We start from the raw sequence: 17,079 nt of genomic DNA on the forward strand, positions 1-17,079 counted from the left end.
AATTATTTTTAATCTCAGCTTTGAACTAATATAAGAGCTAAATAAAACAATCCATGCAACATTTCTCAAGATTACACGTTCAGTCTAATTTTAACTCTCATCTTTTCTTTCCTTTCTTTCTTCCCTTTCTTGCGATGTGACATTTCTGCTTCCTGGGTCACCCAAATACATGCTGATTTAGAAATCCAAAGATTTCTGTACATTTCTTCTGCATCCGTTTTCAACTTTGTCTAACAGTGGTTTTACAGAAAATGTGGAAAACATGAACATTGCAAATATATACATTATTTACACTACATTGGAATTCCAGTAATGCAGTTTCACAACAATAAATAATTATGATTCATTCAATTTCACATTTTAGATGTTCCAAAGGTAGAAATGTGTCAGTATGCACAAGAAACATCAACTTAATGAGAGGTGAAATTGGCCATTGAGTAAATAAATGAGTACAATTTCTCAAACTGTTTCAGTCTTTTATCAGTTTTATTACCTATTTGCTGTCGAAAATATCATATGGATAAATATTGCATCATTACAACATTACATCCATACTAAGAAGCAGTTGTTCTCAGTTGGGGTTTGGGGTCACAGGGTAAACTTCAAACGTGGTTACAAAATTTCTTATAATTATTTAAAATAAATTGTTTAATTAAATTGTATTGATGCATCTTTTTCTGCTCTGAAGAAAAATCATATCTTCATATGCATTTTTACTACATTGTACAGCTTTAGAAAACAAATCATCAGTTGTCAACAGATCTAAATACATTTTTATAGATACATTTTGGTTTTGTTTACCATGTATTCAAAAAGTTAGAGGTTAGACAAATTCTGCATCTGGATCTAGAACTTAAGAAAACAACCTAGTGAGGCAGTAAAACAACGCATTGTAAATTTATTTATTTATTATTTATGTACGTATGATTTATGTCACTTGAGCTCATGAGAAACTCAGGATCTCATGATCGCCCACTGCTGGACTGTAGCATCACTTACCTATTCAGGTAAAGCCCTGCCCACATTGACAGCACTATTTGAAGTGAAGAAGAGGCTGGATTCTTGAGCGCGCGTTCACACGGCTTCAGTCAATAAACAAAGACACAACAATATCCTCGGGCACCAAATTGTCCAAAGGTTGTTATTTTATCCATTTTTATTTTTATTTTATTATTTTTCTCCTCTCTTCTCCGTCGCTGTTTTTTATTGCTCCTCTCGACGATGACTATATAACTTAGAGTTTTTAATCTCCTCAGATGTTCCTGTATGTCCTCCTGTCGTGTGTTGGGATCGTGCAGTGTTTTAGAAGTGGACAGGTCAGCGGAGCGTGTGGATCTATGACGCCGGATCACGGGTCTAACAGCGCTCAGTCCAGCTCTGCTCCGTTCACCGTTACTGGTAACAGAACCACATTTATAGAGGGAGATGAAATCACAGGTGAGGCTGTTCTTCTACACCTGCTATGAGTTTTGTAGGACATACTTTGCGTTTACAAGCTTGCACAGATGTTTCGTTGATTTATATGTTGAGTGTTAAACTAATTACTTATTTTATCTTACCGTAAAATATGTGTTATATTTAGTATGAAATGGAAAAGCGGGCAGCATATAGCATATAACATTACATCTTCAGTAATGTTGGAAAAGGATCAGGAATGGACGCGCAATTTTGGTAATTGGCATACTTGCATTTGTGTTGTCATAGTTTTGATGAATTTATCATTATTCTAAAATGTGTAAAATGGGTAAAAAATGAGTAGGCGTGTCCAACTTTTGTGGCAGAGTATACAATATAATATAAAATATAGAAGTCTGCTAACATAGGCCTAGATGATTGTATATTTAGCCTAACACTTTAAAAAATTACTAACAAGCTAACAATGAGCCATACTTCTGCAAAATGTTAACAAATTAATCCATATAACATGACTTTTAGAAACTAATTGCTAATAAATGGTATACTGTACATTATAAATACTGTAAGACTTGGTTTTCCTGCTCAGACAAAATCTGAGATCAAGTGCCCTTTAATACAGTAAAATTCATCTGGAGAGATCTTAAAGAAGTAGCAAAGGACAACGCCTTGCCCTAAACCCCCCCACACACCCTCCTTCCCTCAAGTCACTGAAAGTTCTTCAAGACGTATAATGCAACTTGTGTATCTATTGTTTTTCCCTTTTTATGTTTGGTATCATTTTAAATGTTTAAATGTGCGATTGGTAAAACGGTCTCAATTTCACAGCAGTCACTGGTATTATGAAGAAGATTGAAAACTAAGGAGAATTCTGTCCTCTTTTTGGGTGGTGCCTTTTATGAAAACCCACTCCTCTCCTCCCAAAACAGGTGTTGGTGTAATAAATATTTACAACCCTTTTGTTCTGGTCTGTATATAAGGTAAAGTGCAAAGCAGTCAGGCGGGATCTTCTGTAGCCAGAGGCCACCATGCAGAGATGGGCGAATGTCTGAAGACATTCACACATCACTGTGTATATGCATTTCTTTGAGTAATTGATGTTATGCATTTATTATTTCTGAATTGGCTTCTAATTGTCTAACTGTAATGTAATTGGCATGATACATTTTTACTTCACAAATAAAATGTTATGTTTGGTTTATTCTGTATTATTCTTAATTCATTATTTCTAGTAGATTAAAGCGAAGGTATTACCGCAAATCTGTGTTCAGGATTGATCATACGAAAGGTTTAATAGATGGAGCATGGGGCACATCAATTAAGTCCATTTCGATTTCTAACTATCGCTGCCTTAAATAAGTTGCAGTTTTCGTAAATATATAAAAACTATGCTTTTTTTGTTATGAGTAAGCAGAGCGCGACCGACTTAAAGGTAGATATTTACCCTGCATCCAATGTTTAAGATCAGAACTGATGAGTTTGTGTCCGGGAAGAGCACTCAGTCGGCCGAAGTGACTTTTCTAAAGCGATACCGGGACCGCAGTGAACGAATAATTGAAGATATAAGGTAATCAGAATAATCAAAAATCTAAATTAATGCATAACCAATGATTAATTTCTAATTGGAAACACAACCTAAGACTAATAATCATTTGAAATTGGAGTCAGATTAAACGAGTGAAATTAAGTGAACTTCACAAGGGCCCTGAAAAGACATACACGCGTTAACCTTCGCCCAGGCCGCCGTCGGATTCCTTTTTTGGGCTGATGCGGGGTTCCTTACTATACCACATTAGATAATATACAGTAAATACTGTACCATACTATGTAGCCTAATGCGTTCATAATGCATACTGTAATAATACTACTTAACAATACTATAGGCTACTATTCATTAATTAAAGGGTTAGTTCACCCAAAATGAAAATTCTGTCATTAATTACTCACCCTCATGTTGTTCTACACCAATAAGACCTTTGTTCATCTTCGGAAGACTAATTAAGATATTTTTGATAAAATCTGATGGCTCAGTGAGGCCTGAGCTCAGTGGCTCAGTGACACCAGCAAGAACACTCCCTTTTTTATTGCCCTAAACTACTAAAAAACATATTTAAAACAGTTTATGTGACTACAGTGGTTCAACCTTAATATTATAAAGCGATGAGAATACTTTTTGTGCACCAAAAATAACAAAATAATGACTTCATTCAACAATATCTAGTGATGGCCGATTTCAAAACACTGCTTCATGAAGCTTAGAAGCTTTACAAATCTTTTGTTTCGAATCAGTGGTTCAGAGTGCCAAAATCACATGATTTCAGTAAATGAGGTGTCATAAGTATTTTGAAACTTCAACAGTTCATGTGACTTTGGCAATTTGATTCACACTTCGAACCACTGAATCGAAACAAAAGATTCGTAAGCTTCAAAGCTTCATGAAGCAGTGTTTTGAAATCGCCCATCGCTAGATATTGTTGAATAAAGTCATTATTTTGTTATTTTTGGCACACAAAAAGTATTCTTGTCGCTTTATAATATTAAGGTTGAACCACTGTAAACTGTTTTAAATATGTTTTAGTTGCTTTCTGGGCATTGAAAAAGGGAGTGCTCTTGCTGTCAATGCAGGCCTCGCTGAGCCATCAGATTTTATCAAAAATATCTTAATTTGTGTTCCTAAGATGAACGAAGGTCTTACAGGTGTGGAACGACATGAGGGTGAGTAATAAATGACAATTTTCATTTTTGGGTGAACTAAACCTTTAATGAGAGCTACTGTCAGTAATCAGAAACAAATTTCAAGCTTAAAGTTGACCAGTTTACAGCTGGTCATCATTTCTTATCAGTTCAACTATGCTAGTTCAGGGTCTGTCTTCATCTAAGGAAGTTCCACTGAACTGTTTCTTCTTTCTCAGTATCTCTAAGTGCACAATCTGGAGACTTTGAAGGGTTTTTGTTACGAGCAAATCAAATTGGATCGAATAATCCCATTGGCAATTTTACTGTGTTGGACAATGGAACACAGGTCCTCTCCTGCGATGGAGTGGCTGTGAGTTTTTCTGCATTATATATTTATTACATTACTTGCTTTCATAATCATAAACTTGTATGGGATAGCACTGATATATTATTTATGTTTTAATAAAAACAGCATTTACATTTAATTTTATTTTAATTTTATTTTTTTTCCAGAATAGAGCAGTTTCTCATACATCAGATACTGAAAAAACTTTAATTAAAGCTAAATGGACGGCCCCAACATCTGGCCAGCTCAGCAATATAGAGTTCAGGTACAAATTTTCCTAATTAAATGTATTGTTTTATATTTCATAGTGTGATTTTTAATGGAATATTTTGGATTTTTTTTATTTTCTTTCTTTTTTCAGTGCAACATTTGTTAAAAATTTTTCTACCTTTTGGGTCGGTGTCAAGAGCTCTACTGTTATGTTTAATGGTACAGTAACAACTGTAGCTCCGACTGTAAGTTTTGCTTTTTTTCCTCTAAACCATAAAACATAAAATCTAGGAATATCTGTTCTCGTATGTTGTTTTATATTCAGCTGAAACTGTTGCTTTCAGATTCCATCAAATCCTGATTGTGGGACAACCAAAGTCTGCTTCAGTCAGCCCAGCAACTGTGACCCAACTACCAGCACAGGCTGTTACTTCATGGCAGTTCAGGCATCATCTGACCAATCAGAATTGACGATTGAAATGTTTGGCCAGGCTGATGGATATGTTGCCATTGGGTTTTCAGATGACCAGCAAATGGTACACACTCTGTCCCGCTCATGAGATTTCAGCAGGCCCAAATGGAATCTGAAGATCTTCTTCTTTATTTGTCTAAAAATATTTAACAAACATTCATGCAGTATGGAATGTGTAGAATTGTGAAAGTGATGGGTGTTCCAAATTCTGTGCACAGATTCCATGTTGGCCTAAATGTCAGTAATGTGTCTATAAACTGCAAACATAAGTGGGTGTCTGATATATTATATTTTTCCTGAGATCCATCTACTGCTGAATCTTGGAGAACTACCTCTGTCAGCACTGACTCATTATTCTGCATTTCTCAGCAAACATCAGCAAAACTCATGTGTTTTTTTTTTCCAGGAACAATGAGGCAACATTGTTCATATGGTTTTAAAAAATGTTTTTGTATTTCCAGGGCAATGACGACATCTACATCTGTGGTAAGGACAGCAACGGCTTACTCCAAATGCAACACGCCTTTTCCACAGGAAGAAGTGCCCCAAATATTCTCTCACTGGTACAGATTGCTTCCATTCCTCTAGTGTGCCACCACTTCTTACTATTGTTTGATAAAATATCATCACTCACTCACATATTCTACTTGATTTACAGGGGAATGTGACTAATATCAAGACAGCGTTGTCAAATGGAAATATCAATTGTTCTTTTACTTCTCGTAATTCCATTAGCACATCAAGAGCAACGTCCACTAGCCAGTACTACTTCATGATTGCTTCTGGACCCTCCAGTGAAGGTCTGTGGTTTATTGAGCCTGATATAAATTTCTATGTTGTATAAAATCAAAGTTTTGAACAAAAACTGTCAATTGTAATGCAGTGTTATTTTAGTATAATTCTATACTATTACAGTATTTCTTAATCTTTTTTTATATTTCTTAATTATTTTTATATTTTCAGTTATATTTTAAAATTTAGTTTTAAGTTTTAGTTGTGTTATTTGCTTTTTGTCATTTTTATTAGTTTATATACTGTGTGTGTGTATATTATATTCATTCATTACACACAGACTGATATATTTCAAATGTTTATTTCTTTCAATTTTGATGATTATAACTGACAACTAAGGAAAATCCCATATTCAGTATTTCAGAAAATTAGAATATTGTGAAAAGGTTCAATATTGAAGGCACCTGGTGCCACACTCTAATCAGCTAATTAACTCAAAACGCCTGCAAAGGCCTTTAACCCTTTAACACGTACGATCACACCGGTGTGATTAGAACGTTCAGTGCATTACGTGATCAACTGCCAAATTCAAATGTGCGTGCGCGCTTTAACTGGCGCTAAACCAGAGACGGACGCGTGCAGCGCTTTTCATATATCACATATATGCAGTGTTTTCAACCAAATAATGTTCATTTCAGGTTTCAGACATTTAAATACACATGAGTACTAACAAAACAATATATTTAGAGTTTGTAAAATACACAATGATGTCTATAGAAGCGGAAATAACAACCCTTTCCATTATAACTTGACAACACGTTTAATTCATATCAGATACACATTGTGAAAGTAACTTAAAAGCTTACTCTATTCTTCCCCAGTTCACCGGCACACTTACTTTCATGTATTTCGGGAGAAGTGGATAAATTCACGGGTTGTAAATCCAACAGATCCGATTCTCTGCGCGGCGCAAACTAACATGGCGGCGCCCATCGCTCATATGGCTCAACTAACGCGATCGTTATAAAGGTGTTTAAACAGCAAAACACATTCACTTGCACATATTTGGCAATCGGAATATTAGATATTTCATGCTATAGTTAACAAATTTGGGAATATTTTGAATAAAAAAGGAAAAATTAAATGAAAGCAGATCATCAGTCATACAGCGCTGCGGTGTGTCACGTAACAAGCAATGACGCGTCACCATGGAAACCATAAAGTGATACGTTCTAAATAACGGTCGCCTTAAAAAACTCACGCTGGGGGGTCAGCCAGAATATTTGAAACTTACGTGCGAAAGGGTTAAATGGTCTCTCAGTCTAGTTCTATAGGCTACACAATCATGGGGAAGACTACTGACTTGACAGTTGTCCAAAAGACGACCATTGACACCTTGCACAAGGAGGGCAAGACACAAAAGGTCATTGCAAAAGAGGCTGGCTGTTCACAGAGCTCTATGTCCAAGCACATTAGGCGAAGGGAAGGAAAAGATGTGGTAGAAAAAAGTGTACAAGCAATAGGGATAACCGCACCCTGGAGAGGATTGTGAAACAAAACCCATTCAAAAATGTGGGGGAGATTCACAAATAGTGGACTGCAGCTGGAGTCAGTGCTTCAAGAACCACTACGCACAGACGTCTGCAAGACATGGGTTTCAGCTGTCGCATTCCTTGTGTCAAGCCACTCTTGAACAACAGACAGCGTCAGAAGCATCTCACCTGGGCTAAAGACAAAAAGGACTGCTGCTGAGTGGTCCAAAGTTATGTTCTCTGATGAAAGTAAATTTTGCATTTCCTTTGGAAATCAGGGTCCCAGAGTCTGGAGGAAGAGAGGAGAGGCACACAATCCACGTAGCTTGAGGTCCAGTGTAAAGTTTCCACAGTTAGTGATGGTTTGGGGTGCCATGTCATCTGCTGGTGTTGGTCCACTGTGTTTTCTGAGGTCCAAGGTCAACGCAGCCATATACCAGGAAGTTTTAGAGCACTTCATGCTTCCTGCTGCTGACCAACTTTATGGAGATGCAGATTTCATTTTCCAACAGGACTTGGCACCTGCACACAGTGCCAAAGCTACCAGTATCTGATTTAAGGACCATGGTATCCCTGTTCTTAATTGGCCAGCAAACTCGCCTGACCTTAACCCCATAGAAAATCTATGGGGTATTGTGAAGAGGAAGATGCGATATGCCAGACCCAACAATGCAGAAGAGCTGAAGGCCACTATCAGAGCAACCTGGGCTCTCATAACACCTGAGCAGTGCCACAGACTGATCGACTCCATGCCACACCGCATTGCTGCAGTAATTCAGACAAAAGGAGCCCCAAATAAGTATTGAGTGCTGTACATGCTCATACTTTTCATGTTCATACTTTTCAGTTGGCCAAGATTTCTAAAAATCCTTTCGTTGTATTGGTCTTAAGTAATATTCTAATTTTCTGAGATACTGAATTTGGGATTTTCCTTAGTTGTCAGTTATAATCATCAAAATTGAAAGAAATAAACATTTGAAATATATCAGTCTGTGTGTAATGAATGAATATATATAAGTTTCACTGTTTGAATGGAATTAGTGAAATAAATCAACTTTTTGATGATATTATATTACCAGCATATTATATTATATGACCAGCACCTGTATATATATATATATATATATATATATATATATATATATATATATATATATGTATATATGCAGACTTCAGATGCAAAAGCCTCTAAGTGCTGTCTGAAATTTTCTTCTAAAATATGCATTTTTATCAAGCTTGTTTGTTTATGTTCAGTTATTTCACTTCAATGGCAATGAAAAGGACATATTAATTGCCATTAAAGTGGAATCACTGAACCTAAACTTGATAAAGCTTGATAAAAATGTTTATTTTAGAAGAAAATTTCAGACGGCACTTAGTCTGAAATTTAATAGTTTCATATATGAAATCTTTGGCTTTATTTTTATTTTAGTTTAGTAATTTTGGTAATTTTAGCACTTATTTTAGTTTTTTTTGTTTTTTTTTTTCATTTTTCATCTAATATTTATATGTTTAATAGTTACTTTAAAACAATAAAACATCAAACAAAAAAAGGGATAAAAATAAAATTCTGTCATCCTATACTCACCCTCATATTGTTTCAAACTCTTAAGGACAAATCAAGATGTTTAGCAGAATTCTCAGAAAGTTTCAATTTACGCAAGGTAAGATTTTCAGTGAACAATGAAAATTCCTCACAGAAGGCTATCGAATGGCTTCAGAAGTCTGGTGCACAATCAACTTTTATGCTTTTTGTTTTTCGAGCTTGACTGTCCCTAGTCACTGTATGCTTTCATTGTATGCACAAGAGTGGCATAAAATTTTTTCAAACATCTTTTGTGTTTTCTGGAAGAAAACGAGTCACTGGTTTGGATCAGAATGAGGGTCAGTAAATGATGAAAGCATCTTTGGTCATTCCTAACTGAAGAATGACCTTCATTTGTAGGTAACATCCAGTTCCACACAACAAAATACGTCAGTAGCACCAAGGCAGATATACTGAATCCATCCCTGGTCACTGGAAGTGCTGAAGAATTCCCAGCAATCCTTAAAGCCACGGTGAGTACATCAAAACAAACTGCTACTGAATCCACATTAGAGCCTCACATCAGCATTACTGTGGTCTTAATGCTACTGATCTGGTTCAGGTTCCCTGATGTTAATCGCCTGGATGACCACGGGCAGTATTGGGATGATCATAGCACGCTATTTAAAGGGGGTTGCCAAGGGCCACGGTTTTTGTGGTAAAGATTTCTGGTTTATGGTAAGTCTCTATCTGTTTTTACTCTCCTCAAACTGCATATAAATCTTTCGGACCGACTGTGCGCAGTCATTTCGCAAATGATGAAATCTGATCCATTTATTCAGATACCGTAGTCAGGTTTTTCTACATTGGCTGCCATATCAATCACCTTCATAATAATCATCAACAATGGCAAGAAGCATAAAAGAGAGTTTCAGCTATCATTGTGTAAAGAGAGAGGATGAAAACCATTTTAACCATATTTCAAATCGCATGTGGATTTACGTTTATACATTTGGCTTTTATCCAAAGCGGCTTACGTTGCATGCAAGGAATAATTTTTTTTAAGTTCATGCATTCTGGGAATCAAACCCATGACTTTGCTTTGCTCAACTCTTATGCTTAAAGAGCCCCTGTGGTGAAAATCAAGTTTTAATATTGTTTATATGTCCATGTAGTGTTCTTAATATGCTTTAAGACAAGCCATATGCAAATTCCTTTGTCAACACAATTGCTGAGTATTTTCTCCTTAACCCTCTGGGGTCTGAGGATTCCAGACGAGGAATAAGGGTCTTATCTAGCGAAACGATCGGTCATTTTCTAAAAAACAAAAAATTATATACGTTTTAATTGTATATGGCAATTTTGCTGGAATTATAATAGGTTAAAATGTATATAATTTTTTTTTTTTTTTTTTTTTTTTTTTTTTTAAGAAAATGACTGATCGTTTCACTAGATAAGACCCTTATTCCTCATCTGGTATCGTTTAAAGCCCTTTGAAGCTGCACTGAAACTGTAATTTTGACCTTCAACAGTTTGGGGCCAATTTAAGTCCACTATTGGGGCCAATTTAAGTCCATTATTCTATAAGGAGAATAATCCTGGAATGTTTTCATCAAAAACCTAAATTTATTTTCGACTGACGAAAGAAGGACATGAATATCTTGGATGACATGGAGGTGAGTAAATTATTAGGAAATTTTTATTTGAAAGTGAACTGAAAAGATTAGTAAATAGTAACGAATGTATTGCTTATGGTTAGTTCATATTAGTTAATACATTAATATTTAACTAATGAACCTTAAAGCTGCTGTCCGTGATTTTTGGCCCTCTAGCAGTTAATAAACAGAACTGCACGCGTCTTGCGGAGGAACATTCTAGCCGGAGCTACTTTTCTCTGTGTATGTCTATGGCGAGTCACGCAGTTACTGTGATACTCTGCGGCGAGTCCTACCAGTCTGGTCTGAAATAGTCCGAATATAAACACTTATTATAAGTGTACCATAATGATTCAGGATAAGACAAAAACACGGTTTGGAAAATGGATTCATGTTGTATATTCTCATTATATAATATTTGTAAATTTTTAACACAAAAAAAGTTGCTGACTGCAGCTTTAAAGTAAAGTGTTACCAAAATAACTAAATATGGTTTATTTCTTGTTCCACAGGCCCACGTGTCTCTGATGGCCCTGTCAGTCACTGCCACAGCCATCGCATTTATACTGGTGTTTTCTTATGCTCAGGATTGGAGTGGGGTAAGCTAAAATAAATTGAATTATTTTTTACATAAAAATACAGTAAGAACAGCAATATTGTGAAATATTATTATAATTCAAAAATAACTATTATTCCTGTGATGCAAAGCTTATTTTTTGTGGCTATGTAAGTAATGACATGATATTATTATTGACAGACAAAGTAAGGAAATGATATTAAATTTGAATAATTGGCAGTAAAAAACGTGCAGTGAAAACACTTCCACACATTTATATAAAATCCATCTATATAAAGACATTGAGTTTTAAATTGAAATGCTAATTATTTCAGATGTTTGAAGTGAAGTGTTTTGTGCAGACATACTGTAATTCAGTGTTGTATCGGTGTGTGTAGGGAGCTCATCCTGTCCTGGGCTGTTTGGTGATGATCCTCAGTCTTATTCAGCCCATAGTCGCTGCTTTCCGCTGTGAGCCGCAGCATGAGCGGTGAGAGAAACTTCACTTCTCTTATGCAGATAGGACATGGAAAGGCAAGGGGGAAGCATTATTATTAATCTGATGATTTTCTTTGCAGGAGGTTTGTTTTCAACTGGGCCCATTCCTTCATTGCTTTAGCTATCAAAGCCCTCGCAGGTATGACAACAACTTCATTATCTTCATCGACGTCTTCCATTTCCTCAGATGAAAACAATCTCTCTTTTATTCTGTGACACAGTTGCTGCGATTTTCACTGGTTTGGCACTGTTTGAACAATATAAGGAGGATGGATGGATGTTGAAAGTTATGGGAGGTTTTATTACCTGGGAGGCGCTGATGTACATTCTTCAAGATCTTAACATGCGTGCCAAGAAAAAAGGTATGACGCTGCATTCGCTGGTAAAGTTGTTTGAAAATACCAATTATGTAAATTTGAAAAGCATAACAGCCTTTTTATTTATTTACTATTTTTTTTTTTATTTATTTGTATACACTACACTATCTTTCAAAAGTTTGTGGTTGTGGATTTTTAAAATGTTTTTGAAAGAAGTCTCTTATGCTCACCAAGGCTGCATTTATTTGACCAAAATTACAGTAAAAATAGTAATGTTGTGAAATATTATGACAAAAACTGTTTTCTATTTTAATATATTTTAAAATGTAATTTATTCATGCGATGGCTAAGCTGAATCTTCAGCATCATTACTCCAGTTTCTGAATTTATTCTAATATGCTCATTTGGTGCTCAAGAAACGTTATTCTTATTATTATCAATGTTGGAAACGGGGAAATCATAAGTTTGATATTTGACAACTTGAATCTTTTGTAACATTATAAATGTTTGGCAAGAGGCATAAAAGAGAGTTTCAGCTATCATTGTGTAAAGAGAGAGGATGAAAACCATTTTAACCATATTTCAAATCGCATGTGGATTTACATTTATACATTTGGCTTTTATCCAAAGCGGCTTACGTTGCATGCAAGGAATAATTTTTTTTAAGTTCATGCATTCTGGGAATCAAACCCATGACTTTGCTCAACTCTTATGCTTAAAGAGCCCCTGTGGTGAAAATCAAGTTTTTAATATTGTTTATATGTCCATGTAGTGTTCTTAATATGCTTTAAGACAAGCCATATGCAAATTCCTTTGTCAACACAATTGCTGAGTATTTTCTCCTTAACCCTCTGGGGTCTGAGGATTCCAGACGAGGAATAAGGGTCTTATCTAGCGAAACGATCGGTCATTTTCTAAAAAACAAAAAATTATACTCATTTGGCACTCATTTGGTGCTCAAGAAACGTTATTCTTATTATTATCAATGTTGGAAACGGGGAAATCATAAGTTTGATATTTGACAACTTGAATCTTTTGTAACATTATAAATGTTTTATATATAGCCTAATATATTTAATATATCCTTGCTGAATAAAAGTAATTTCTTTCAAAAAAAAAAAAAAAAAACTTACTGACCATAAAACCTTTGAACAGTAGTGTATATTTATATTTGTATCTCATATTATTATTCATTTTTACTTTTTCTTGGAATTACGATTTTGGAAATTATTATCTGAAAATGTATTATTTTAACAATGCATAAAAGGTTTATTTCACCCTTGTCATTTTATTTTAGATTCTGAGATTTGCAGTTGTGGATCGGTAAGTCCAACATTAAGACATATGGGCATATGGACTACATATATAAAAGGTGATCTTGTAAATTTCATGTTTTAAAGTAATACGTTTTATTTTTGTTAGATGAAGCCTGAAACAGTCCTGCTTATCCTGTTTTTGATGGGAAACCTGGCCTTCTTGATATCACTTCTTGTTGGAATAGGCAGGTCTTAAGTACAACCAATATGCATCAGCCTTCCTCACTGGTTGGGCCATTTTTTGACTGTTTTGTTGTATGAGTATGTATCCATGTTATCCCAGAAGTATCTCTCTACACATTATTATTATTATTATTATTTTTAATTAACATAATACAGGCCCAGTTTCACAGACAGACCTTAGCCTAAGCCAGGCCTTAGTTCAATCAGGACATTCAAGTAGCTTTTATAAACGTTCACTAGAAAAAAACTGGTGTGCGTCTTGAGACAAAACAATAGCAGTGACATATTTTAAGATATGTCAGTATTAGTTGATTTCATATAAAACCGCTCAAACATGCATTTTAGTCTGTGATTAGCTTAAGCCTGGTCTGTGAAACCGGGGATAGTATTTATAATATAGCATTTTTTTTCTGTGCTAATACCATTAGAGATTCATTACTGTGCCTTTATTTAAGAAACATAAGTGTTATATATGTATACAGTGCTATTTTATAGTTGTTCTTGCAATTACTGTACTGTAAGTTGCTCATTTTTAAGACGGAAGAACAATAGTGAAATCATCTTGGTGTTTAATTACAGAGGACAAAAAAAAGTTCACCAATTGTATTTTATTTTAAAACTTAAAAAACGTTAATTAAAGAATTTAAGTAGAATATTTTAACTTTTATAAGTATTTTATATCATTGAATGTATGTTTATATACTGTATAGACATTACATTGTGATTGTAACTTAAGTGTGCAGCACAAGTTAACAGCACTCAACCACTAGATGGCAGTGTCATATTTTAAAACAACTATGTGACATTTTGTTGTACATTTTTAGACTTTTCAAGGAATGAATAAGAACTCTCTATCTGACATTTATTCATTTTATAGATTAATAAATGGACCATTGTTTACTTTTTGTGTTAATTGCTGTATTGGACATGCCTAGATGTACGAATTAATGATGTTTGTTTAACTGAATGACTCAAGTATGATGGAAATCAGAGAAAGACGTTTTTGTAAGCTGTGACGGGCCTTTTTATTTTTTTTTCCTGTGTCCTAAAGATCACTATAAATGCTATGTGGTTTAAGTCAACATGTAACATTGTTCACATCCATTTGTTTCTATAATGTGACCTATTTCTGAGTAAAACAGGATATTATTTCAGTCAATAAAAGTTATTACATTTTGATGAAAGATTATAATGTATATATATAGATTGGTGTAGATTGGGTAGATTGGTGTAATTGGAATTGGAAAAATAACATTGACTACCCCTTGGTTAACTGCAAGTTGGTCAAATAGTTCTTACGACACGAAACGGCCTCAATTTTGAACAGTATTTTTTAAAATGTATGCCTTCACTTTTCCTCGCTGTCTTGATAAAACATTATACAAAGAAAACTCCTACAGTATATGGGTTAATGTTCACACTATAGTCTTTAGGAACACCACTCACTCTGGATCTCTGAGGGTGCGTTCACACTTGTCATGTTTGGTTCGATTAAAACGAACCCTGGTGCGTTTGCTCTGTTAGTGCGGTTCATTTGAACATAATGTGAACGCTGCCATCCGAACCCTGGTGCGCACCAAACAAGCGAGCCCGCTGAAAAGATGGGTCTCAGTCCCCTTCCAAACAAACTCTGGTGCGGTTCGAATGATATATGAACGCAACACGGACCAAAGACATGTAAACGAACCAAAAACAGGAAGATGAGACCCTAAAAAGGATAGAATCCTCACACATAGTTTTTTCTCGTCAAAGTGAAGAATTTGCCCATTGCAGGCATCAGATGCGCATCTCCACCACACAGCAGTCATTTGTGTGTGTGACAGATGGATTCCCACAGCAGTTTTGACTCCTTTACACAATTTATAAGCTCTTCACGAGTTCCCAGCTGGCCAAAATACCATCACATGCAGGCTACGCACACACAACGAGCGCATTTACCTCAGCACACAGCATTGTTTTGGATGTTCGTATCTCAGAATAGGCAATACGTCATAAAATCCGACCAATCAGGTTGTGAACGTATCCCTATTTCTTTAGGTTTGGTATCTTTTGGTTCGGTAATAAAATTGCCAATCTGATCGCTTATTTAGCAGTTTGTGTGAAGTCGGCTGTTTGGCTTTCATCTTTTACAGTGTTGTGCCTCGTGGTTCTTGCTGTTTCAGCACAGGCCTCCTGGTGTTCTGCTGGTAAACGTGGAGGGCAGTCGTGGCAGCACTGAGGAAACAGACAGGAAAAAGTGGGCAATACTAACACTCTGCTGTGTGCCCGATTCACAAGCTGACTGTCTTGGTCAGGGTTCATCCTTTCAACTTGCTTTAAACCAGTGTCGCCGCTTTCAAATTCACCACAACAATAATAGGGTAACCTTCTCTGTGTTGTAAAAAAAAAAAAAAGACTATTTCATGACAGTTTATTTTGCAAATCAAGAAGTGATATTTTTGGCTTCTGAATTGCCATTTTCAAGTGGGATGCACACCACTGTTATTTTAGTGTTATTGAGGGTATGCATCGACGTCACTTTCCCGCCGAAAGCGCGCTCCCATAGATGAACTGAGTGGCAAAAGAACCTGCTGCGTGACTGGATTTAATAGGGGAAACTGCGAAAACGGAGTAAAACAAACGATTACACTGAAGGTTGGACCTGAAAGTGTTCCTTACAACTTGTCAAATAAACCTAATCCATGGATATTGACATGCAGCCAGGAGTCGTGTTTCCTGACATTTATATGTGCCTGATTTCGACGCCGGGGAAATACATAAAGCAAATCTGCCTGTGAATATTTGATATAACTACAATATAGGTAGGTTTTAATCCGCATAATAACTTATCAATGTTATATATATCGTCATATTGTCCAGCCCTAACACATATATAGTTTTATAGTATAGGTTTTGTCAGTGTTTATTTAAAAACACCCAATTATGCATAATATAAGATGGTAAATATTTAATTGACACAATATATAACAATACAATATATACGGTATGATTTTACCTCAAAATCCAAAAATTTGACACAAAATGAAAACTGCAAATCCATGTTTCTCTGCCTGGAGTCCAGCTGTTTCTGTGAATTTGCTTATTTTTTCTGTAGCTTTCGGCAGTATTTAAATATATACCTCAGGGTTTGTGTCAAAGCTCTTTCACGTTTTCACATTCACGCTGAAAACCAATGCTGCCGCTCAGTCTTTTGCCACTTAATAGGCGTGACCGCAGTCGTAACGGTCGACGGTGACGTCACGTGCATTCCCTCTATTTACAGTGGTGTGAAAAAGTGCTTGCCCCCTTCCTGATTTTTTATTTTTTTGCATGTTTGTCACACTTTAATGTTTCAGATCATCAAACAAATTTAAATATGAATCAAAGATAACACAAGTAAACACAACATGTAGTTTTTAAATTAAGGTTTTCAAAATCCAAGCCCACATGGCCCTGTGTGAAAAAGTGCTTGAAAAAAAATTATATTAAATTGATGTTTTTTTCGACATAAATTTGATGTAAAAAAATTGATGTCAATTTTTGACGTGAAAAAATTTGATGTCAATTTGATGTTTTTTTTCAACATCAATTTGACATCAGTGTGTTGACGTCAAATTGACAAAAAATTGATAAAAAATTACGTCAATGTGTTGACGTCAAATTGATGTA

The 17,079-nt window shown here is 35.4% G+C and overlaps 1 protein-coding gene across 1 annotated transcript; it reads left to right on the forward strand.

The window, feature by feature from the left end:
- Positions 1–1,247: 1,247 nt before the first annotated feature.
- On the forward strand, positions 1,248–13,606 carry LOC125258624 (putative ferric-chelate reductase 1; the record flags this gene model as incomplete). Its single annotated transcript, XM_048175571.1, has 15 exons — positions 1,248–1,437; positions 4,326–4,459; positions 4,603–4,700; positions 4,797–4,890; positions 4,990–5,181; positions 5,579–5,680; positions 5,776–5,917; positions 9,327–9,443; positions 9,529–9,644; positions 11,074–11,160; positions 11,516–11,607; positions 11,696–11,754; positions 11,837–11,977; positions 13,230–13,255; positions 13,355–13,606. Coding segments are annotated over 15 exons (1,680 nt in total), but the record flags the coding sequence as incomplete, so codon positions are not given.
- Between the last annotated feature and the right edge of the window lie 3,473 nt (positions 13,607–17,079).

Source organism: Megalobrama amblycephala, linkage group LG22, assembly GCF_018812025.1.
Source record: "Megalobrama amblycephala isolate DHTTF-2021 linkage group LG22, ASM1881202v1, whole genome shotgun sequence".
Lineage (NCBI taxonomy): Eukaryota > Metazoa > Chordata > Actinopteri > Cypriniformes > Xenocyprididae > Megalobrama > Megalobrama amblycephala.